Here is a 25717-nt window from a genome sequence, read left to right on the forward strand (position 1 = left end):
GAGACTGTCAGTAGGTAATCCATTCTCCTGATCCCCTTTTTCTAAAAATTCCCTGTCTGTTGCACTTCCCTACTCCCTGTATTCTCTCCCCTTCCTGCTGACATGGGCTCACATTTGTGTCCATTCCTTAAGAAACGACTGCATTAATGGTATATAAGTAACATCTGAAACACAATTAGTGATCTTGGTTCTATACAGCCCTGCTAACTTGTTCCTAGTACTCTATTCTAAGCTTGATAGAACTATCATGACAAGCAACATTTAGGCTGCCTTTATAGTCATGCTAGAATAGCCAAACTGCCAGCCCAGAGATGGAAGCTAGCATCAAAAGGTGAAGCACAGGTTACATCATGCGTACTTGCTGGGGGCAATTAATCTTTGTATAATAAAAATGATTAATCCTGGTAACGCTCTAAATGAAGAAGTTGTAACTAATGGAAATGTCTGTCCTGAACTGTATTTACATTATCATCTGTCAGGCTTGTACTTTACATACTAAAAAAAAAAAAAAAATTCTAACTGTTCCATTAATAATTTAACATGACCACAGTAAAATACTGTGCAGTATAAGCACCAGCAAATACTTTTTAATAAGATATGTTAAAAAGTGTTGAGAAAATTGTGATGTTACTTTTCAAAGTTAGCTAGTTCATCCCATCTTAGCAGACCATCAGAATTTTACGTTTGTGTAAAGAAATTTAACTTTGTTTTTTTTCAGACATATATTTTCTGAGGGTAAAATTTCCAAAAGCATCTCGGCAATTTGAGAATTATTCCCATTGACTTAAGTACTTGAGTACACTGCTCTTTCTAGCGCACTAGCTCAATTGAGCTAGCACAGGTTTGTCTACCTGGACTGAGAATCACACCTCCTGGCTGCAGTGTCGACATATACTAAGCACTTAAGTGTTTTTGAAATGTTTGTGCTAAATTACTAGCATAAATGACTATAGCGATGATTATGAAATAAATGATTAGTGATTTCATTACAGTGTGAACAGGTTATTTCATATTGTGGATATAATGTATTTTGTCTCCTGACTATATAACAATTTAGTATTGGAAAATTTCTGAGAATGGAAGCTTATAAAATTCTGACATAGTACATATTCTGAAGTTTATATGACTTCTTTCTTTCTTTTTCTTTTTTTATGTTGGAAAAACCACTGGAGAAATTACACATCTGAGAATCGCATTAAAATAACTGTACCTTATGCACTATTTTCAATGAAGCACTAGTCCTTTTAAAAAAAAAGAAACTGCTACTCATACGTGGGAGCATATTTCTCAGAATTCTCTGTTGCAGTTTGTGTATTTTGCTTATTTGGGAAGAATATAAGGCATATGCTCATCTACAATACAACAATAAACATATTTTTAAAATATAAATGCCAACACACCCATCTAAATTATACAGGCAGTTCTAAAAAATAACAAAAACAAAACAACCCACCCCTCAAGAATGTAGGTGCTCTTCTTTCTAACCACCATAAAATATAGGCAATGAAACAGCTGCATCAATTTCAAAGAAATGAGTTTGCCATTGAATAAACTCATTGGATAAACAGACTAACGTGGTTTTCATAATACTAAACTTGACCATCCATCTAAGTCTGTTAGGTATCTATACAGTGGTCTACCTTATAATATCAGAGCATCTATTTGCTCTTGAGAGTCCCATATCAAGTTTTAGTTAAATAGATTCTAGTTAATTACATTTTAAGTAAAAAGTTTTTTTTTTAAATATTGCCTGATCATATTTAGAATCCATCATCTCATCCTGAGAGCAATTTAGTAGAATTTTGGGGTTTTATTTTTTTTAATGTAATCACAATGTTTTGTTTTGTTACCAAGCATTAATTAAATTTTACTATTTAGAGGTAACATGCATAACATTGCTGGCATCTTAATGTTTGAAAAATTAAGTTGGACTTTTATTCATTATAAAATCCTTACTGACCTTCACTTCCTGATATAAATCCTTAGAATAAGATTTTCAGATGGAGAGATTGCAAAAATGAAAAATTAGATTTTCTGTGTCCTTTTGTGTAGGTGATTTCCTTCATGAGCTGTACTTTCCAGTTTTCTCTCTGATTCTATGGACTAAATTCTCGTTGCTTGACACTTGCAATTCTGTTCTCCAGGGATGCTGGTGACACTGTTTCTTTCTCTTCTACTTAAATTCGTACATGAGAATATCTTGACTAAGTAGCCTGTTGCCTAGGTTTTCAAAGAACGTGCAGGAAAAAAGGCATTCATTCTCTCACTTGCTTCCTCTTGGACAGTATTCTGCATGAGCACTTCAGTTACATGCTGCTCTGTATGTACCTACATTTGCTTCAGTGATGCTGTGAGTGAATAAGGCTAGCACTTCTGTGACATCAGCAGAGCAGGAGGTTTGTTTAGTTTTTTTATTTTTTGTTGTGGCTTTTTTTTTCCCAGTGGAAGGAAGGGGAGGAAGCAATAGCTTTAAAAAAAAAAAAAAAAAAAAAAAAAAAAAAAAAAAAAAAGGTAAGCTTCTTCCAGTGATTAATGAGAACTTTGCTGTCTCAGGTTTCTGCTTTAGTCTTTTTGTATTCCTCTGCAATACTTTTTATTATTATTTTTTTTAATAATCCCTTGTCACAGTTTTATAATGCGCCACTAATCCAGCATTTACCGGTGGATTATTCCAAGCTGCTTTACATGTCTGATGTAAAATGTCTAAATATTCATGGGGAAATATGGTATTTTTGTAGCCTGGCTATTTCTGATTCTTTTGCCTGGTGTTTTAGAGCCTGCTTGTCCATAACTGTTCTCTTTCTTGAAGTATGCAGCTGTACCCTTTCTCCTCACTCTAAACATTTTGTAGAGTAATAAAATACTCTATATCTGGATAAAGTAAAATAGTCTCTACACTGGGATATTCTGTAGTGCAGATATTTTTGTTCCTCAAAGTCTATGAAGGTGTAAACCCCAAGAACAAATGAATGCAACAATTAAAATCAGAGGGGTAGCCGTGTTAGTCTGGATCTGTAAAAGCCGCAAAGACGTGCATCTGAGGAAGTGGGTATTCACCCACGAAAGCTCATGCTCCAAAACGTCTGTTAGTTTATAAGGTGCCACAGGATTCTTTGTGGCTTTTACAATTAAAATCATTACTGTGAAATATAAAGCTTCTGCTTTTAGGGATAATTTTTTATAGTATCCAGTATACTGAAGCATTCAGCTGTGTTTGGTTTTTAAAGTCTGTTGTTTAATGTTTTATGAAACATTTGGGAAAATTAACTCTGTACGTCATCAGTATCAATAGGCAACAAACTTGTAGACCAAGGTTGCTCCATTACAGATCTGTCTATTATCAGTTAAAGACTGAAATAGAAAAGAGATGAAGGATATTCCATCAGCTACTCTCTTACTTCAAAGTTTGTTGAGTCATCTTCTGTCATGCATTATTTTAGCATTCATAAATAGGGTACCTATTCTTGCAAAGACGCAGCAAATTAAGAAAATAGCCCAGGAACCAAGCTGCTGCTGCAAGCCAGATACACTTGAAATAAGAGCATAAATCAGGAGTAGCACAGTTTGTTAAATTAAATATTTTTGTAAGTATTCATCCAGCTTTACCAGTACCACTCCCATTTGATTTCCCAGTCCCTACTTCTGCCTGTGTTTGTACAGTTTTGCATTTAATTCTCAGTTGTAGTTTTGGGCTCTCTGCCGGTCAGTGTTAATTTAGAATTCAGTATTTCAATCAGCTGTGATCTAATAACAGGATTTTTAGCTTCTTCCAGAGCAATGTCCTGTATGGATTCTGATAATCTGCCAAACATCTGTTGCAGTTTGAGTTCACAAAAAGAATGGCTAAATAATTTGAGAAAATATGCCCCTCCAATCGTTATAAATATGCAATCTGTAACAGGTGTCAATAGTTGTAATTTAAAATATGATAGGAGGACATATTTCACTGTGTAGTCTGTTCACTGTAGTGGAGACGGCTCCCTGAACAGAAGAAATGTAATAACCTTAAAAATAAGGTGAAGTGAAACTTCTGTATCTCCAGAGTACAAATATACTTAGCTGTTTGTAACTTCTTTTCTGTAATAGTTAGCTGAAATAACGTTAATTTTTTGGATATTTTCTGTGCATATTTCATACTATTAAATACAAAGCAGCTCAGTTAAAATCAGAGTCTGAAAATGGGAGGTTAAGTTAAGGTTCCAACACTAGCATTTAAATTGGCCATGTTATGTCTTGTATGTTTTATAGTGTATACATTTACAACAGCTGCAAGTTTTTAAATGCTTACAAGTAACTCCTTTTCTTTAGTAGACAGTTGTTCAAAAGTTGGTGAAATGCAGCTGCCTGCTTATTAATTTAGTTCCCAAGTGGCCTCACTGTATAGCCATGGAGAGCATATTACAAAAATCTAGTTTTGACAGGCAAAGGCATGAATAACTGTGGTGGGATCCATATCGAAGAGAAGTGACGCTCTTCTCCCTAGGAGCACTGTTGGAACATGTCTGCATTATGAGGACTATATCTGCACAGCTATGGCGTTGTAGCTATGCCAACATAACCCCGTAGTGTAGATGCAGCCTAGCCCAAAAGAAGGGGTTGTCTGTTGTTATAGCAAAACTACATCCCTAGGTAATAAGAGCGTCTATACTCGAGGTGGGGCCACATAGCTACTGTGCTCATGGACGTGTATTTTTCACACCCCGGAGCGACATAGCTATTCCAACCTAAATTATAAATGTATACCTGGCTTTGGTCATAGCTGCTTTCTGAGCAGCCCAGGATTTAATAATACAACTAGCTTGTACTCATGTCTTATCCCTGGTCTACACTGGGGGCGGGGTGTGTGTGACCTAAGATACGCGTAGCTGAAGTCGGCATATCTTAGGTCGATTTAACTGGCCGTGAGGATGGCAGCGAGTCGACTGCTGCCGCTTCCCCGTCGACTCTGCTTCCGCCTCTTGCGAGCTGGCGTTCTGGAGTTGATGGGGAGTGTGTTTAGGGATCAATTTATCTGCATCTAGACGAGATGCAATAAATCGATCCCCGATAGATCGATCCCTACCCACCGATCTGGTGGGTAGTGAAGACCTGCCCTTACAAACAGTGAATACTGAGAAGAAGCAAAGGGGATCCAACAGAACCTGCAGAAACAAAAGATGGGCAAGCTCCTGTGAAAGAAGGAATCAAGATAATCTCTGCCACTTCCAGTGATTGCTTTTCCCTATGCTACAAATATTGCCCCTCTCATATAGGTGGAGTTTGACAGCTAGCTCTCATCCGAGCCCCAATGTGACTTAGAAATCATCTTCCAGATTCTCAGAGGGTATAAGTCTACATAGTTCTGTTGACTGAGGTGAAAAATACACTGATAGAGAACAGCTAAGGATCTTGCCTTGTATATTAATTGACAAAATAATTTCTGTCAGCCTGTGTCACAATATCAGATTATTTTTGTCCATTTATAGATATTATGAGCTCAAATGAGAATTTTTATCAATTAGTTGTAATGATCACTAAGTTTAGAAATCTGATTTTACTTACTCGAGCCTTCAGAACATTACATAAGACACCATAAAATGGAATCGTAACAGTTTCTATTGATTTTTTCCCCAAATGTTCTGTAAGTGAAACTACAATACCTGGATATGCTCCAGTTATGTTTGGTAATCTTGATCAGTGGCTCTCAGCCTTTAGAGATTACTGTACCCCTTTCGGGAGTCTGATTTGTCTTGTCTACCCCAAGTTTCATCTCACTTAAAAACTACTTGCTTACAAAATCAGAAGTAAAATTACAGAACTTTCACAGCCACACTATTACTGAAAAATTGCTTATGTTCTCATTTTTACTAGATAATTATAAAATAAATAAATTGGAATATAAATATTGTACTTACATTTCAATGTATAGTATATGGAGCAGTGTACATTTCAATTTGTACTGTCTTCGCTAATGCTTTTTATGTAGCCTGTTGTAAAACTGGGCAAATATCTAGATGAATTGATGTACCCCCTGGAAGATCTCCACATACCCCACGGTTACGTGTACCCCTGGTTGAGAACCACTGAAATATTGGCTTGGGCCACTTTTGTGCCCTTTTAACATGGTGTAGTCATAAAATTGAAGGAGGAATTATTGTGGTAGTATAAATAGTAACTGGAAGATGTCCAGTCATCAACAATTAGTGTTTAATACATTCAGCATATTAAGGAACATTTTAGTTAGTCGTGTCTTCTGTTTTAAAAGGAAGCTTTGCAATTCATCTTATATATAGGCGCCAAAGAGGCAAACGTCTGTTTTAATCCTGTATAATTTAATATGCTTAAAAATAGCGCTTTCAAATGATTAAAAAATAGTTGTGATTATTTACAGTTTTAATCACACTATTAAATAATAATAGACTACCAATTTAAATTCAGCGTGGAAGCACCTCCCCTGGAATGGTAACTGAAACATGATGGGGCATACGAACGTTGTTGAGAATATCTGGCATGTAAATACCTTGCAACCCCGGCTACAACTAGGGTGACCAGATGTCCCGATTTTATAGGGACAGTGCCGATCTTTGGGTGTTCCCCCATCCCGATTTTTCACATTTGCTGTCTCGTCACGCTAGCTACAACAGTGCCATGCAAACACTCACTTTTAGGTGACATTGTAAATAAGAAGCAGGCAGCATTATCTTCCATAAATGTAAACAAGCTTGTTTGCCTTAGTGATTGACTGAACAGGATGTAGGACTGAGTAGACTTGTAGGCTCTAACATTTTACATTGTTTTGTTTTTGAGTGCAGTTATGTAAAACAAAATAATTCTACATTTGGAGGTTGCACTTCAGTACTTGTCTGAGGTGAATTGAAAAATACTATTTCTTTTTATCTTTTTTACAGAGCAAATATTAGTATTAAAAATAATATAAAATGAGCACGGTACACTTTGTATTCTGTGTTGTAATTGAAATCCTTATATTTGAAAATATAGAAAAACATTCACAAATATTTATAATAAATATACATTGGTATTCTGTTATTGTTTAACTGCGATTAAAACTGTGATTCATCTTGACTGTTTTTTTAGTCTAGTTTATTTGTTTTGTGTTAGTCGCATGAATTAACTGTGATTAATTGACAGCCCTACTTAAAAATATTGCATAAAAAGTAATGTACATTGTATCCAATGAGAGATTGCTATGAAAGTGCAGTGAATTGAATTATTTTTGTTAATACTTTTTTTTTTTCCATCAGGCTTTGAATTTGACATATTCCAGCATTTATAGCAACTACAGGAACTTTGTTGGTCCCCCTCACTTTAAAGTCATTTGCAGGCTCCTTGGGTACCAGGGCATTGCTGTAGTAATGGAGGAATTACTGAAGGTGGTCAAAAGCCTGGTATGTTAACAAACTTTCTCTCTCTCTCTTTCTTTCTCTCCCAGATTGCTTCTAATGGAGGGGAAATGTTTTATGTGCAATGGAAAGTACATCTAAATATACGTATGATGCATTTAGCCTATTAAAAATGTTCAGACAACTGTAAAATGTGTGAGGAAGAAATGGAAACCTTTTTAAGAAGCTGCATTAGCTAAGTTCTCCATAGACTCTAGGACTGGAAGGGACCTCGAGAGGTCATCGAGTCCAGTCCCCTGCCCTCATGGCAGGACCAAATACTGTCTAGACCATCCCTAATAGACATTTATCTAACCTACTCTTAAATATCTCCAGAGATGGAGATTCCACAACTTCCCTAGGCAATCTATTCCAGTGTTTAACTACCCTGACAGTTAGGAACTTTTTCCTAATGTCCAACCTAAATCTCCCTTGCTGCAGTTTAAGCCCATTGCTTCTTGTTCTATCATTGGAGGCTAAGGTGAACAAGTTTTCTCCCTCCTCCTGATGACACCCTTTTAGATACCTGAAAACTGCTAACATGTCCCCTCTCAGTCTTCTCTTTTCCAAACTAAACAAACCCAGTTCCTTCAGCCTTCCTTCATAGGTCATGTTCTCAAGACCTTTAATCATTCTCGTTGCTCTTCTCTGGACCCTCTCCAATTTCTCTGCATCTTTCTTGAAATGCGGTGCCCAGAACTGGACACAATACTCCAGTTGAGGCCTAACCAGCGCAGAGTAAAGCGGAAGAATGACTTCTTGTGTCTTGTTTACAACACACCTGTTAATGCATCCCAGAATCACGTTTGCTTTTTTTTGCAACAGTATCACACTGTTGACTCATATTAAGCTTGTGGTCCACTATGACCCCTAGATCTCTTTCTGCCATACTCCTTCCTAGACAGTCTCTTCCCATTCTGTATGTGTGAAACTGATTGTTCCTTCCTAAGTGGAGCACTTTGCATTTATCTTTATTGAACTTCATCCTGTTTACCTCAGACCATTTCTCCAATTTGTGCTGGAGATCAGATGTCCAGATCATTTTGAATTTTGACCCTGTCCTCCAAAGCAGTTGCAATCCCTCCCAGTTTGGTATCGTCCGCAAACTTAGTAAGAGTACTTTCTGTGCCAACATCTAAATCGTTGATGAAGATATTGAACAGAGCCGGTCCCAAAACAGACCCCTGTGGAACCCCACTTGTTATACCTTTCCAGCAGGATTGGGAGCCATTAATAACTACTCTCTGAGTACGGTTATCCAGCCAGTTATGCACCCATCTTATAGTAGCCCCATCTAAATTGTACCTTCCTAGTTTATCTATAAGAATATCATGCGAGACCGTATCAAATGCCTTCCTAAAGTCTAGGTATATCACATCCACCGCTTTTCCCTTATCCACAAGGCTCGTTATCCTATCAAAGAATGCTATCAGATTAGTTTGACACGATTTGTTCTTTACAAAACCATGCTGGCTATTCCCTATCACCTTACCACCTTCCAAGTGTTTGCAGATGATTTCTTTAATTACTTGCTCCATTATCTTCCCTGGCACAGAAGTTAAACTAACTGGTCTGTAGTTTCCTGGGTTGTTTTTATTTCCCTTTTTATAGATGGGCACTATATTTGCCCTTTTCCAGTCTTCTGGAATCTCCCCCGTCTCCCATGATTTCCCAAAGATAATAGCTAGAGGCTCAGATACCTCCTCTATTAATTCCTTGAGTATTCTAGGATGCATTTCATCAGGCTCTGGTGACTTGCAGGCATCTAACTTTTCTAAGTGATTTTTTACTTGCTCTTTTTTTATTTTATGTTCTAAACCTACCCTCTTCCCGTAAGCATTCACTATATTGGACATTCCTTCAGACTTCTCAGTGAAGACCGAAACAAAGAAGTCATTAAGCATCTCTGCCATTTCCAAGTCTCCCGTTACTGTTTCCCCCTCCTCACTGAGCAGTGTGCCTACCCTGTCCTTGGTCTTCCTCTTGCTTCTAATGTATTGATAAAAAGTCTTCTTGTTTCCCTTTATTCCCATAGCTAGCATGGAAGCATAAGCCTAAACTATTAACTTTTCCCTGATTTTCATGAGCTTCCCATTAGTTCACTAAACTAAAAATTGCTGTTAACTTTCAATTACAGTTAAGGACCTCAAAAAAAGATACTCCTGAGGGAATTTGGTGCAAAAAAAAAAATCTGTGCACAATATTTTAAAATTCCATAAAATTCTTCATATTTTATTTGTCAATAAATAAACTTGGAGGCTCCACTATCACAGGTGGAACCCAGTTCACTGGCTGCATGGAGGTGGGGGATCACCCTGCAGTACCCCCATCCCACCCACGGGACACGGACTTGATGATGAGGCTGCATCCGACCCTGACACAGTGCAAGGGCCGGGCCTGCCCCAAAAATACCCAGGGACCTTGCCCCTCCATGCCAGGCACATGAAGATAGCAAGCAAGAGGGACAGAGTCTTGCATGCATGCCCAGCTCTGGCCTCTGATCCAGGAGTGGGGCAGGCAGGCTTAGCCCAGCAGGATACTTGTGTGGGGTGAGGTGTGGGGCAGTCTGAGTGTGGGGGGTCCAGATGCAGGGGAGATCTGAATGCACAGGGGCTCATTTGAGGGTTCCAGAGGCAGGGGGAATGAGACTCTGCAGGGGGGTCCTAGTGGAGATGGTTGGGGCTCAGCAGTGAGGGGCTGGGTGTGGGGGGATGGGCTTCTGGGTGTGTGGGGGCTTAGTGGGTGGGTCTGGGTGCTGGGGGAGTGGGGCTTGGTGAGGTGGGGATCCGGGGGCAGCTGGTTGGGGCTCAGTGGTGTGAGGGTCTGGATACAGGGTGATCCAAGTGCAGGGAAGTTGGGCTTGTCATGGTGGGGGTTCAAGTGGGGGGGCTCAGCAGAAGGTGGTCTGAGTGCCAGGGTGGGGGTCCGGATGCAGGCAGGCTCCTGATGCAGAGGAATGAGGCTCAGCGGGTGGGGGGGGCTCAGTGCAGGGGGGTGGGTGAGGCTCAGCAGGGAGTCTGGGTATGGGTGGGTTTGCATATACATGGGTTGGGTGGACAGGTGAGCAGTTCCCCATACAGTGACTCTTCCCCCTGCAGCTGAGGAACAATGGGGACAAGACACGGGTGGGAGATGTGGAGCTTTCTGCAGCTAGGGGAGGTTTCTGGGGTTGGGTCTGACCCAGCCCCAGCCACTCCTTGCAGGGGAAGAGGAAGACCTGTCCTCCCCAGCCCAGCCAGGACTAACAGCTGATTTACCTCGCCGCTGGGTGCCCATAATGACTCGCCCATGCTGCTGGGGAGGGCTGCATTACCGCTCTTGCAGCTTCCCTTTGCTTCCCCGTTAGAAAATAATTTTTCTGTGGGGCACGTGAATTTTGCACACGTGCAGTGGTGCAGAATTCCCCAGGAATAAAAAAGAGGAAGGCATAGGATTTGGGATGACTAGGTTCCCAGTCCGTGTTCTGTTAGACTTCCTGTGTGAACTTGGGCAAGTCACTTCATCTCTCTGTGCCCATGTGCCTATTTCCCATCTGTAAAAGGTGGGTAATAGCACACATATTAAAGATTATGTGGCACTCTATTACTAGGATGATTAGGGCCATCTGAGTACCTCCGAAAGAATAATTCCCCAATAGAAGAAAATCACTTTTAAAGTTACTTCCAAACTGCTGTAATTGTTCATGAATAACTCTTAGAAGAGGATGGATTAGACTTCTTGTTGGTTATTGCTGCCAGCATACAAATAAACAAACGTAGATATTTAACATGTCTCTGCTTCAGTCACATGAGAGAGATTTGGGAGTAAATTTTGAAGTTAATTCTTTAGATATTTCAAACAATACAGGTTGCAGAAAGAGGCCTACCACATAGCTTTTTAGACATGCCCTGCTGATTGAGCTGGGATCACCCTCTAATGACAGTAGGAATGGAGAAGTAACAACTTTTGGAAGATAGGAGCTTCCTAAAACATCAGTGGAGATATCCATATTTCATTTTTCTGCAGTGGACCTATTTGCTGTTGTTTTTTTTAGAATACCAAGGCAATAATCTTCATTGTATGCTACATATAATTTTTACCTCATAACTTATAAAGATTTTTGTCCTTTTTTGCTTATTGGTTTGTTTTATGATGATATAGTGGAATTCTGTTTTCTTCAAATATTAAGACTTGTTATTAGTGTTCAGTTTAAAAAATATATATATATTGTTCTACCGCTACAGAAGTGTGCCTGAGTATCGGTGATAAAACCAGGGAAGAAAAAATACAGCTCTTTAAAACTGAAGTGAAAAATTAGCCACTCCACCCCCCCCAAAAAAACATAATACAGAAATATGAGAGACAGTTCCTGTTATAAGGCCTTTGATTCAAAAGATGAAGTAAAATTGCTTTAACGTCAGCTGTATGCATACTGTAACATTTTGTTTTGGGGAAATTAGAAATTCTTGTGGAAAGATAACTCTGCTTGAGATTATCCATGTAGTCTAGGGAATTTAGACACACATCTTGCATTAGTTTCAATGGAAGTTGTGTGTCTAAATCCCCTAGATCTTCCATTGAAATCAGTGGAAAGTATGTTTCTAAAATGCTCTAGACTGCTTCAAATATCCCAACTTCTCTCTTTAGGAGGAGTGTTTTTAGATAGTCAGTCATATGTGGAGAGAGAGTGTTAGTAGGGCCTGGACAATCATGTATGAAAAATGAAGTACAGCTGTTCCAGCTAAATTCACTCAAAATTAGTTGTGTTCTGATTACTAAATTTCTTTGCATATTTGAGCAGCAGCTGAAATGTTTTTTCTGCCTTCCCTTTTTTCAGGGTTTTCAGTAATGTTGTTATTGCCAGCTGACCAAGTACAGAATTAGAAAACAAGGAAAGTTTAATCTTTAAGACTGATCTAGCAGTGCCCAGTACCAAGCTTGTTTAGACTAGTCAGAGCATATGTCAGAGAAGTTATCCACACAACCTTCTTTTTTATCTTTGTAGATAGCCCTTTCTGTAACTGGGAGGGGATTGCCTTCTATTGGGCATGTAGAAGTATTTCTGTCTCTTCCTCCTGCCTCATCAAGCTTACAACCTAAAATAACCCAATGACTTTATTGCTGTCATTGGAATCAAGCAAGGTGATCGATGTAGGATGTCAAACCAAGGGAAAAGGAGGAAATGCTTTTAGGAGAAGAACTCTTATTTAGTTTATGGTTGCATTTATTTGACTAATTCTTTAGTAGGATTTTTGTTCTAAAATTTTTCCCATGATGCTTGAGTGCAGTAGAAGTGATAGTAGGGGGCCACTCAAGTAGAAATGTAATGGCATTTTAAATAACAAATATTGTGGCATTTTTTTTTACAGAAGTTTGTGAATGTGTGGGGGATTTTTAAACTTTTTTTAAAAAAAAGTCTTGATCTCTCTCAACCTTTCTGCTCCACTGATAAATGTCAAGTCTGACCAGTCTAGTGATATTTACATGGATAACTGTATTATTAAGAATCTGTCCTCATAATCAACATTTTGTTACTATTATTTGTTGTTTATAAGATTTCCCCAAAATGTGAGACGCTTACTGGTATTTAAGCAAGGATGGCTCCTGCTTAGAGGACCTGGCAGTCGAAGGATAGACAGAAGTTAGGGCAAAGGAAGAAACCGTTTTTTGACAAGTCAGCTTTATTCATTGAAGGCAGCATGCTAGTGATGGATCTCTAAGAGGGACCTAAATGTGAAAAGGAGCATGTTGGCGTGGTTGAGCTCAGACAGGTCACGCCAGTATGTAGAGGACCACATGGAAGAAGGCATGGAGGGAATGTATGAGAAGTTCACAAGCAGGCAGACAAGACTGGAAACAGGTAGAATAAAGGATGTTGGGACAAGGCCAGTTTTCACCACAGGAGAAATAGAGTCAAAGTTCCCCTGAGCCACTGGCTTATTGGGCTGATGCAATTAAGGCGTGTCAGTTTCATAGCCAATGGTGATGTGGCCAGCATCATGTTGACTGCCTTTGACTATTCTAATCCAGTGTTTTTCAAGGTGTGGGTCATGACCCAGTAATGAGTCGTGGTATGTATGGCACTGGGTCGCCTTGCTCAGCACCCAGGGACCCTAACGGATCTGGTCAGCACCGCCGATCGGGCCGTTAAAAGTCCCATCAGCGGTGCCGCCCAGCTAAGGCAGGGTAGTGCCTATCTGTTCTGACAACGTGCTGCAGCTAGCAGCAGGTCTGGCTTTTAGGCCGGGGGGCCATGGGGCTCTGCGTGCTGCCCCAACCCCGAGCACTGGCTGGGGGGTGGTGCCTGCATGCGAGAGCCATGTGGAGCTGTGTGCATGCCTCTGCCTAGGAGCCAGACCTGCTTCTGGCCAGTTCTGGGGTGCAGTGCGGTCTGCGGTGCCAGGACAGGTGGAAAGCCTGCCTCTGCACCCCAGCTGCACTGCAGACCGGGAGCAGCTGGAGGTAAGTCCGTGCCCCAACCCTGTGCTCCAAGCCCCTACCCCAGCTCTGAGCCCCCCCAAACCTCTCATCCCTGACCCCACCCCAGAGCCTGAGTCCAGCTGAGAGCCCTGACCCCCCTCCCACACCCCAACCTCTGCCCCAGCCCAGAGTCCTTTCCCACACCCTGAACCCCTCATTCCTGGCCCCACCCCACAGCCCTCACACCCTTACCCCTGAGCCCCTTCCACACACCAAGCCCCTCATCCCCAGCTCCGTTGGGTCACGGGTATCAACAATTTTCTTCAACTGTGTCCCCAGAAAACAAGTTTGAAAACCACTGTCCTAATCCAATGGATCAGTTACCCATTTTTCAGCTGGGTGAACCGGAGGTGGCCTTTCTGTATGAGAGTGGGTGAGACTCAAGCCCATGACTTTCAAGATGTAGGTGAGTGCCTTAACCACACAGGCACTGCACCTCTAAGTAGGGTGGGATAGGCTTTTGAAGGTGATGACAAGAAGCTTAAACTTGATGCACTAGCAGATGGAAAGATTTGACGAGGGGAGTGACGTAATCTAGTAAGTTAAGGAAGATGATGATAGTGGCTGCATTTTGTTTGGATGACAGGGGACAAAGCTGAAAATGCTGCACTAAGCAAGGTGGGATGTAATACTTCTACACTCCTATATAGTGCTTTTCATCTCTATATCGCAAAGCATTTCACGATCTTTAATATATTTATTCTCACAAAAGCCCTCTGTGAGGTAGGGAAGCATTGTTATCCCCACTTTGTAGATGGGGGAACTGAAGCACAGAGAGGCTAAGTGACTGCTGAAGCTCACAGGGGAATTCTGTGGTGGAGCAGGGAAACGTACCCAAGTCTCCCAAGTCCTTGGCTGGTGCTGTAACTACTGGACCATCCTTCCTTTTGCTGAGAGCCTGAATGAAGGATTTGGCTACAAGGATGGAAAGGAAAGAATAGATCTTGGAGATGTTGATGACGAAGAAACAGTGGGATTTGGTTATGGCCTTGGAGGTGTTGGGTAAGGGAAAGGGAGAGGAAACTCCAGTACAACCACCAAATCAGTGATGGTGTTGACAGCAATGGAGAGTGGGTAAGTGGAGAAGCTTTGGGAGGGAAGATGAGAGAGTTTGGTTTTGGCCAAATTAGAAGATATCCAAGAGGAGATATTAAGAGACGGGCTGGGATATGAGGTTGGATGGGAGGAGAGAGCTGTGTACTGAATGATATGTGATAATGTAATTAAAGACAGCACCACAGTACCTATGCAGAAGAGAGGTCTGAATTCATGTTGGGCATCCTTAATTCTGGCATTTCCTCGCAAGTGCTTGATTTGCAACCTTAATAAACAAATGAATGAATAATGTATCTTTTTATGTATGTTTTGGACCCTTGTTTCCTAGATAAGATTTTTCTGTTGGCCTTGGCTATTGTGCTGTTGCCACTGTGACACACACTGAGAAGGGTTAATAATATGTAAATAATGCACATTTGTTTATAACGTGTTCAGATATGAAGTCTTCTGATCATTTGATGATAGAATCCTTAAACCAGCAACATTTTTTTTTAACTGAAGCCTTCCTAAGTCAAAAATTAGCCATACAGTGAAGGAAAAAAGTGTGTTGGGGAAGTGATATGTTTGTCTTTGATACCTGTGACCAATTCAGTTTTAACACATTTGTACAGCCCTGGACATTTAGACCCCGAACCTGCAACCCTTCACACACATGAGTAATTTAACATACCCGAGTAGTCACGTTGAAGTTAGTGGGATTACTTGCATGCGTAAAGTTATTTATGTACATAAGGATCAGGATCAGTGGCAGGGTCAGGGCTCTGTACTGTCACTCAGTTCATTTGCTCTTCACGGTTTGGGCTTTTGGGTCAAAACCTGTGAAATGGTAATAGTGTTAGTCACATGAAGAGTTCATGAGATCTGCTGTGCTTCCTCACAAGCTTTTATTTATTTATTTATTTATTTATTTATTTTAAAGAAGATGCAACTACAATAATTGCTTTTAAAAAGCTGTTTCTTCAAGAATGCAAAAATTATAGGAAGAACTGTAGGACATAACAGAGTTAAGGAACACAAGATTTTAGAGCATATTCAATTCGTATGTAGAATGAACTGCATAAATGTCATTTTTGTTAGTTCAACAATAATAATGGTTATGCCTATCTGTCTTCTCTTAGTTGCAGGGCACGATTCTTCAGTATGTGAAGACCTTGATGGAAGTGATGCCTAAAATCTGTAGGTTACCTAGACACGAATATGGCTCTCCAGGTTGGTTTACCTTTGTTGTTACCACCATTGCATTAATAAGAGGATATTAATTCCTGGCTTCCAGTTTATATTTTTATAAACAATTCATGTATGTACATCTCATTGTAAATTATTTGCTCTTGAATACCCATTGGGCAATGAGTGTTGAGGCAGAATAGGAATTGTTTCCAAATTTTCTATTGCTGTCTTTCATACTTACATAGGGTTCCCTGTCTGGCAATCTCAGATAGCAATTCTGTTTAAATCTCTGTAATCTAGTTCCCAGTTCTGTGGAATAGTTTCCTGTTCATTTCTTGTACTTGTCAGATGTAAGATACAGTGTATTAGATAATCTTTGAAGGAGTACTCAGTGCAAATTGGGGTATGGTTCTGCAGAATAATTACGCTTAAGGTTTGCTGGGGGCGTCCTTCCCATTTAATGAGTCACAGTGGTTGGAGGAGAAGACGCTACTGTGGAAGCTGGATGCCACAAAAGAGAGAATTAATTGCTAATTAGTATTTGTCATACTGTTGATTCCAATTTTGAAACGGCTTTCCTACCCCCAAACACCCCTTTTCCACAACTTCTAACTACACAAATGAATCCTTCTGTTTGCTACCCATCTTTAGAGCATTCTTTCATTTTTCCAGTGTTACTTAGGTTTCTTAAACTGGAATGAGGTTGATATTGCTCCCCATAGCATATTTGACTCTCATTGCAAAGGCTGAACCAAATCAAAGATTTGCTAAGTGTTCCTTCCTGTTTTTCTCTCTGGAGCATAGAAATGGATGAGTCATATCAATTCACTATTATAAAAAAATGAAGCTTTTAGATGTCCTTTGTGCCTGGATTTAGGAATAAGCAATAGGTGCTACCATACATAGAGCCACATAGGCCCCTATGTGGGGAAAGCCTGAATAAGGATTAGGAAACTGAATTTCACCTTGGTGAGATTCCTTCAGCAGATTCTTTTTGGGGATGGGGTCCCTCCTGCCCTGAGGAATGAGCAGCAAGGAAGAAGTTGCGTTGGCTCCTTAGAGCTGTTTCCCAAACTTGAGATGCTACTTGTGTAGGGAAAGCCCCTGGCGGGCTGGGCCGGTTTGTCCTCAGGTCCGGCAGATCGTGACTCCTACTGACCGCCACTTCCAGCAGCTCCCATTGGCCTGGAGCAGCGAACTGTGGCCAATGGGAGCCACGATCGGCTGAACCTGCAGACGGGGCAGGTAAACAAACCGACCAGGCCTGCCAGGGGCTTCCCTACACAAGCGGCATCCCAAGTTTGGAAACACTGCCTTAAAGAAATCTGCTCAAGACTCCTCAGAGGACTCTTTCTACAGGAAGGATAAAACTTCAGGAAGGGTAAAACTCATTTGTGTAGGAGACAGAGATGCCTTGTTTTGGAGCTAAACTTTCTCAGACCTCGGCACTTTCCTTTCCAAGTGCCATCTGCATTTCTTCGACCTGGTCTTCACTAATAAAAAAAAAAGCATAGCATAGCATACATTTAGAAAAAATAACATGTCGTCTTCCCTTTTGTGGGGAGAGAAGGCAAAACCTCACATAGCAGATGCTAGTCATGTTTCTCAGTGCACTACAGGATGGTGCTCGAAACCACAGGTGATGGATGTGGTATAAGAAACTGAATAGAAAACCTGTTTGGAGACTCAGGGTATCCACATTATTCTGTGTGACCCTCTCCTTAATAGGAGCATTGTTCCCTCTGGAACCATACTGTATTTTCATGATCTCTCTTGGCTGCTTACTCCAACCCTCCCTGCTGTGAGGGCAGGGGGGGAGGGAAGGGGAAAGCTTAATGTGACAAGGGGGAACCAGTGTCATTGTCAGTGGGGAGAAAATGTTGCAGACAGTAGCCATCCCCCTCCAGCCTGTAAAACTTCACTTCTTCCTCCCTCTGGCCTACACAGCCCTAATCCAGCAGACTGAGAGAGGAGGGATGTGTGCCATACAGTCACTACTATGTCCTCGCCCTTCTGTCCCACCCTTCCCTGCACCAGTTTCTTCCATGTTTTGCTCCTCTTGGCTCATGTTAGTGGAGGGAAGCGTATAGGTCATAACTTCTATGCGCTGTCCACTCCTTCATCTCCTACAGCTCTCAGCACAAGTACCTTAAACAAATGGGTAACTATACTAGCAATACGCATGGGCATCACTGAAGATACTCAGCTGCTATTTTAGTTCTCTGGTACAAACTCATTCACACATCACTCTCATTGTCTCAGCTGCCTAGCCACAAAGGCCAAAGCTACTGCTCTGATCCAATGCTTTAATGCCTAAGGCTCTGGGCTGGCTTAATGTACTGCACATTTATCAGTTCAGAATCTTTTTCCCAGTTCACATCTACATATGAATAGCCATCATTCTCTGTCTAAGTATACTTAGTTAGCCCCTAATTACATTGCACAGCTCAGGGTTTTCATTTGGAATGGTTTATTGGGCGCCATTAATTATACAGATCTTGAGCAATTCCAATCATGTCTGTCCTTGTGGATTTTTAATGACTGTTTATTCATGCTAAAAGGAACAGAGGATGGAGATACGGGCAGCTGAGTTCAAGAGGCCTCCTTGCCAAAGATTTTGTTTCCATAGAAACGGTCTTTAAGTGGTGTGCAACTTACTCATCCAGTATTTTAGATAAATATTTTTATGACTACATTAAACTGAAGGATTTTGGAGGTGAGAGGGCGACATTGCAGTAGCTCTCAAGTTCTTAAAGGAACACTGTCCTGCATATTTAAGCATATTTTATTTAATGTTTAAGTCATCTTAGAAATATAATTGTTCCATATTTATCTTTTTCTTTTCTATTACTAATTTCTTGTAGTGTTTGAATATGACTACAGTTGTTTTTGATCATCTAGCCATACTAAAATGTCCTTGGGAATCAGAAAAAACGTGCTTATGTCAGCGCTGCTGCAGTGATAAGGTTAGATTTGTGCTACTGCTGGAAAACCTGCAGAGGGAAAGATTTAAAAAGGGAGCGGGGGTGGGCGGGAGGGCGTGTTAAAGATGGAGCCTTCCAAAATATAAACTGAGAGAGGGGATAGACTTTTTAAAAATTATTATTAAGTAAATTAAATTACCACCTGAAGATTGCATTGGAGTAAACTTTTTTTTTTAAAGGTGTATGTCAAATTTTGTGACTAAATTTGAAAATACATATAAAAATGGAGTCAGGGAGGCAAAAACTGGCTTAGGGCAAAGTATAACCCAAAAGAATCCCTGAACCACGCTGAAACTGTTTTTTCTATCCTTCAAAATATTTGGGAATGTTTCACTCCAGGTGAAATCTCTCCCACAGCAGTTTGGGGAGTTGCCTCTTCTGAGTGCACAAAAACTGGAGTTCCAGGACACAGCTTTGACAGTAACTGATTCTTTGGGCTTTTTTAACAAACTGGGGGCTATGAGAACAGAAGCTCATCTGTCGGGAGGTGGATGGGAGGAGGAGGTTCACTGGAAGCCTGCTGGGGTGAGACTGGAAGCAAGTATGTTGTAGGTTACTCTGAAGACTCTCCTTTGGGGAGGGAATTTGGAGGGAGGCAGGGCTCACAGAAGTGTATTGGGGAGGGGATGTATGTCAGAGGTAGGCAGGAGAAGGCAGGGACTATTGAAGAGGTAAGGAGAAGGACGAGAAGGCCCCTTTGAAAGGTCTGATAGTAGTTTACTTACCAAAATGAAACTTTACTTTCAAGGGTTTAGTATTCTGAATCTGAGATTTCATTACAGAAGGGAAAATGAAAGAATTTCACTGAGGTCATTTGAAAGCTGATTGCCTTGGAGATGGCCTTCAAATCTCTATTATGTACTGGATGGGGGAAAAAATATTTTAGCTAATTGTCAGAAAACAAGGCAGAAATTGAAAAACGCATTTTCATCAGATGAAAACAAAATGGCCTTGGCTAGACAATAAGTAATCTACTAAATATGAAAAACAGAATAACATAATTTTTGTTCAGTGAATATAATAACGAATGGGTGTAATGTGTGCAGGTCCTGATCATTCAAAAACAAATGCATGTGCGCAGAGCAGAATCCAACTGAAGTCAGTGAGTCACAAAGCACATAAAGTTAAGTGTGTGTGTATTTCCGTGCATGGTCAGGGCCAGAGTTTGTATTAAAAGTTCTATGAGAGAATGTAAAATTAAAGGTTATGCCATAGTACACTGCTTGTTAGGAGGCATTTTATAATGAACAGTAGCAGAGGTTTCATTTAATAATAATAAACCCAACAGTCACTGTGCAGAAAATTATAGAGCCCAGCTCAGTTCTTTGAAAGAACAAATGTCATTAGTCCATACTTTACACATACTATAGGTAGCAAATTTTGTGTTTTTAGACCTTTGGGACATGGTTAATCAGAGTTTTTAGCTATAGTTTTATAGAAAAGGTAACCTTAAATGGAGAAACCCAACCCATTTTAAATTGCCTATGTCGACTTAATCTGTGTGCTAATTAATTTAGAAAGCCAGACCACATCACTGAAATGTGACATCTGCCATGTGGGCTCTTTTGAGGTAGGATTTAGGAAGCAGAGATGGGGCCTAATCCTTTGTTAATCCTCTGCATTTACGAAATACATTTTATAACAAACAACCTTTGTTTCTGATGAGAGTGATGTAAGAGAGCTGCAGATGTTATATGTATGAATAACATTAAATACTTCCTAGTTATACCTACCCTCCCCAGCCTTGTACAAATGAAGGGCTTTAATTAAAATTACTGTTTAGCCTGGAAAAAAACCTAAATGTATTTATCTTGGGGATATTGTGTATATTCAGATGATTCAATAACTTACAAATTTGCCTATTGCATTTATGTTCACAACTTAGTGGGGAGAAGGAATGCTGCAGACAAAGAAATAAGACTGTCGTTGCCAGGACTCTTTGGTGATTTGAGTTTTTTTAAAGGCTCCTAGAAAGGTTTCCTCCTTTTTTGTTGTATATTAATTGCTTAATCTTTTCCAAAAGTGACATATGTATTTCTTATGATGTGGTCAGATATAGATAAAGGTTGGTGTCACTGAAGCAGCAGCCAAAGCACTGGCCAAAACTTGAAGATATTTTCTGCTCTGATCTCAAGTGGATACTGCTGTTTGTACAACTGTTGTTTAGGGTTCCATAGCATCTGACTTGTATAGTTAGACCTGTAGGGGGAATTTGTTCACCTTCTGGGTAAGGTGGTGATTGCATGTGGGGAATACCAGTAGTGTCATCCCATGCTCATTCTGGCATTTATAACTTATTTCATAAAGAACTCTAATTTAAAATTGCCTCAACCTAATTTGAATCAATCAAGGACTTGAATTTCTCCACCTCACGAGGCAGGGTGAGTCTGACTCAGGGCTGGGGAGGGCTGCCTCAGATATGTGTGTGGTACTTCTCTGAGAAGTCCTATGGCAGGGACTGTGATGAGAGAGCAGAGTGGAAGTGTGTGACAGGAGAGTTGGAGGTAGTCCTTGCCCTCAGCCATCCTGCTGACAGTTTGACTGTCTCAGGTTGCAGGAATTTATAAAAAGAAAAATCTGGGGCAAAACCTTTTTTGTAACACCAGCTGGGCCAGACCCTGAAAAGCAGGACATTCCTGATGGTTGGAGACATGTTGTCACTCTAAATTGTAGATTCAGAGCATGGATTAAAACAAGCTCACTGTTTGGCAAAACATCATCATAAGCTTTCAGGGATTTCATAGAATACTAGGGTTGGAAGGGACCTCAGGAGATCATCTAGTCCAATCTGCTGTTCAAGGCAGGACCAGTCCCCAGACAGATTTTTGCCCCAGATCCCTAACCCCCTCAAGGATTGAGCTCACAACCCTGGGTTTAGCAGACCAATGCTCAAACCACTGAGCTATCCCTCCCTCTGATTTATTATTAGTTAGCATGTAAAACTGAACACTAGGAATATTTTCAGCAAAACCTTTTTAGTGTCTTGTAGGTTGTTTATTGGAATAAACCAAAATAGGTAATATGCAGCTCTTAAGCCATAATTTCAAGTGCAGGTGAAAGATAGCAGTATGTGAAATGGGACCCAGCTAAATGTTTGTTTATAAAGGAAGGCCTTGTTATAACACATACTCCTTTAACAGCTTATCCTTTATGGAGACTGGGGCTATGCAAAGGAAGCAAATTTTTTTTTTTCAGGGTGGCTGCAAGGAGCTCTATTACTTGGTGTAGAAATATAATACCTAGTATTTTATTTTATTTTATTTTGTTATACAAAATATAAACCTTATCAAAAGAAGATCAAAGTAACTTGATAATAGTGTGTAAGTACCTTGGTGAGGAGAAAATACCAAGTACTAAAGGGCTCTTTAACCTAGCGGAAAAAGGCATAACAAGAACCAATAGCTGGAAGTTAAAGTCAGATAAATTCAAATTAGATATAAGGTGCATTGCACTGGGAGCTTATCTTCAGTTGTTTGACCACTGTGATCCCTAATCCTTTTCAGGGTCTCTGCCTTCCCGGATACAGTTCCATGTGTTGTCCGACCCCCACGCCCCTGCCTTCTGTAGACATAGCTTGCATGAAAGATGCTACTAGAAAAAAACTTGTACAAAGCTCTACAATTATATTCATCCTCAGTGAGCCAGTGAGGGACTTGATATTTTCATCAACTTTTCCCTCTTGTTCCACTCCCCATCTCACCCCACTATCTGCTGTTTTGGTAAAGGGGAAACTATTTCTGGTCTGTATGATTTTATCCACTTAACTAGATTTTTTTATCAGCCGATTTCAGTAAGCTAATAGATGTGTATGTGATAACTATTGAAATAATTAGCCTTGACTCCTCAAAGGTTTTCACCTTTTTTTCTTTTTTTTTTAAATAAATATATATATATATATGTACACACACATCTCAGGTATCCTGGAATTTTTCCACCATCAGCTGAAGGACATTGTCGAATATGCAGAACTGAAGACTGTGTGTTTCCAGAATTTGCGGGAAGTGGGAAATGCTGTGCTCTTCTGTCTACTCATCGAGCAGAGTCTGGTAGGTGCTTGGGAAGTTACTCTTACACCACGTGTATCCAAAAACATTCTTCAAAAATCGCTGTAATTGATGCCTTAACCTAAAACTACAGACATGACATTGGAAAGTTTTCTGCAATTGTAAAACAGTCTCCCTTTAGAAAAAATATCTTTTGGGTGCAGAAACATTTTTGAGTTCTCTCTTACAGCCTTGCAAAGCTCAGACTTGCTACTAATCTGTGGACGTGGTTGAATGCTGAGGACAACTATGCCAGCTCCACTTCTTTCTCAGCTCCCCTCACTGTCCAGTTTGAGTGGTTGGGGTCAGGCTGTGCACCTGAACGTTGGGGTGGGTCAGTGCATCTTATCTTCACAAGGAAAGGTAAATTGCCACTGTGGTAGCAGATGGACACAGAGAAGGTAGGGAAAATCAGTCCTAGAATAAAAGTGTGAAATAATCAGAAGAGAGCTTTGGCTCACAGACAGGGAGTACCCTCTCTTGGTCTACACAGTATAAGCCCCTCTACTTAAAATTAAAATAGAATCATGACTGTATGGTTTTTATTATCTTCTGCTAGCACTAATCACACAGGCTACTGAAGCCGAAGAGCCTAAAAGAACACACTTGGTAAAACTCTTTGCCTCATGCTTTGTTGTTAGAGCTAGTACGTCATTTTTGCTGTGAATCAGGGCATAGTTTGCCTAAGAGAGTATGTAGTTCCCACAGCTTGGGACATTTACCACTTGACTGAAAAAAAAATGTAGAAAACCTATTGCGGTGCACAATCCTTCATTAGCAGTGGGAGTGGACTAGGCCTGAAAGGTTTTTCCCATCTCTAACATCTGCAATTCTAGTGGACATTTTGAAATAAATTCATTTAGGGAAAGTAGAAAATTAAATCCTTGTTTCTCCATATACTGTCAATCATAGCTCAGGTGATAATGCCTTTGCTGTTCCTATGTAGGTTATTGAATATCAGTGAGATGGCACTGCACCAACCATGAATTTGTGCGTGCCTTCTTGCAACTTCATTTGATGGAACTGTGCATCTGAAAATATTTTACCAGTGAAAACAGATACAACTTCCAAATCCCATATGTACTAAATTGGCTGTTTGTGGTTGCAATATTTTCAACACGCTGTTCTCTATACCGTGGAGTAATCTTCTTATCCTGTGCTCCAGCTTTTGCTTAGTATTTTTTGGAGGAAGATGGTAGTTAGTTCTCTCTGTGTGTGAGTACTTCTGGTCTCCTATTGTCATAAAATCTGAGTGCCTCTCAGGTAGCTAAAAAGAGGAATTACAATGTGTTGGGTTTGTATTCCGTGATTCACATATAGAAACTAATGTGGCACATAAGGTGGTCTTGAGGTTGTTGACAGCCTGAAATAGATACATCCTACTTTTTTGGGATTGTTGTTAAATTCCTATACCCCTTGTGGACAGGACAGATTGGTAGGGGAAAGGGGGGATCACGTATGGAATATTCCATTTGTTTTTTAAACTCAGAGTTTGTGTAACAAATGGCTAGATGACAAAGAAAATGAGAGAGCTGTTTTTTGCTCTTTAGAAACACAAACGTTCGCAGATCAAGAATTTATGTGGCTCTATATTTAACTCAAGAACAGAGTGAACTGGCACAAGACTTCATCACTGAGCTCCTAGATGTTTTTAAGTATGCAATGTAATACAACATCACTATTAAGTACTAGCTGAGGGCCAGGCAGTATATCTGCCAAGGCTGCAATGCAACTCAAACACTTATTTATTTTTATACTTTAAATTGCCAGAGGATGTTGTGAAGGCCATAACTATATAATAGGATTCAAAAAAGAACTAAATAAGTTCAAGGACGATAGATCCATCAATAGCTATTACTGGGATGGGCACGGATGCACACCCATGCCAGTGAGCAACCCGCACTTCAGGTGTCTGAAGTTTCTTGGGAAGGCTCACATATGAGAGCGTTACCAGATCTGCTGCCAGTTCAAGCCTCATACGAAAAAGGACAAGGAGGCTAAGCTAAGGTCCATCCTAATGGAAGCTGCACTCAGACCCCTATGCCTGCAAGCAGCACCAGTGACTCCCCTCTGCTCACAAGTGCCGTTGAGTCCAGTGAAGCACCATCCTCCGACACTAAGTGGACATTGTGGCACCAGCGGGATCGCGGTGCTGTCTGCCCCAGAGACATTTGCAATAGTCAGGGACCTGATTGATGGCTCTCCTGGTTCCGCCACCTCTGGCTGGGCAAGTTCTGGCACCGGTGAGGTCATCAAGCAGAAGGAGGCATGTTGCCCCGAGCTCCTATCCAGCACTGGTACTGACCAGAGGGAAACCGACCTGCTGATGTTAGTGAAGATTCCCTTTCTCCAGCACCGTTCCCTCGGCACTGACTGACGGAAGGGAGGGGTACCATCCCTCCATGGTCCCCTCAAGCCACCTTGTCCTCAGAGTCAGAGGTGGAGTCCTGCACTCAACCTAGGGGCCAATACCAGTACACTACCTACAGTCCATCGTATCCCAGTGGGGGTGCTCCTCCAGGTGCCTGGCCCAGTGGGCAGTGGCCTTTTAGGAATCTGTTGGATTTCCCCCCGGTATCGGGACTGCTTTCCAGTCATTTGTACTCAGTGGCATCTGAGAGAAGGGCCC

The 25717-nt window shown here is 40.8% G+C and overlaps 1 protein-coding gene across 9 annotated transcripts in view; it reads left to right on the plus strand.

Moving 5' to 3' along the window:
* Positions 1-25717, plus strand: part of CYFIP1 (cytoplasmic FMR1 interacting protein 1) — a 143939-nt gene that overhangs the window by 101320 nt on the left and 16902 nt on the right. For 6 of the 9 annotated variants that reach the window (XM_050919327.1, XM_050919307.1, XM_050919297.1 and 3 more), the window contains 3 exons: positions 7242-7385; positions 16013-16103; positions 22961-23091. In XM_050919327.1, coding sequence (XP_050775284.1) covers positions 7242-7385; positions 16013-16103; positions 22961-23091 — 366 coding nt within the window. Of the gene's footprint in view, positions 1-7241; positions 7386-16012; positions 16104-18925; positions 19056-20091; positions 22920-22960; positions 23092-25717 lie in introns of those variants that run through there. The other 3 variants (XR_007768726.1, XM_050919346.1, XM_050919336.1) reach the window with 3 other exon arrangements.

This window comes from Gopherus flavomarginatus, chromosome 1 (assembly GCF_025201925.1).
Source record: "Gopherus flavomarginatus isolate rGopFla2 chromosome 1, rGopFla2.mat.asm, whole genome shotgun sequence".
NCBI lineage: Eukaryota > Metazoa > Chordata > Testudines > Testudinidae > Gopherus > Gopherus flavomarginatus.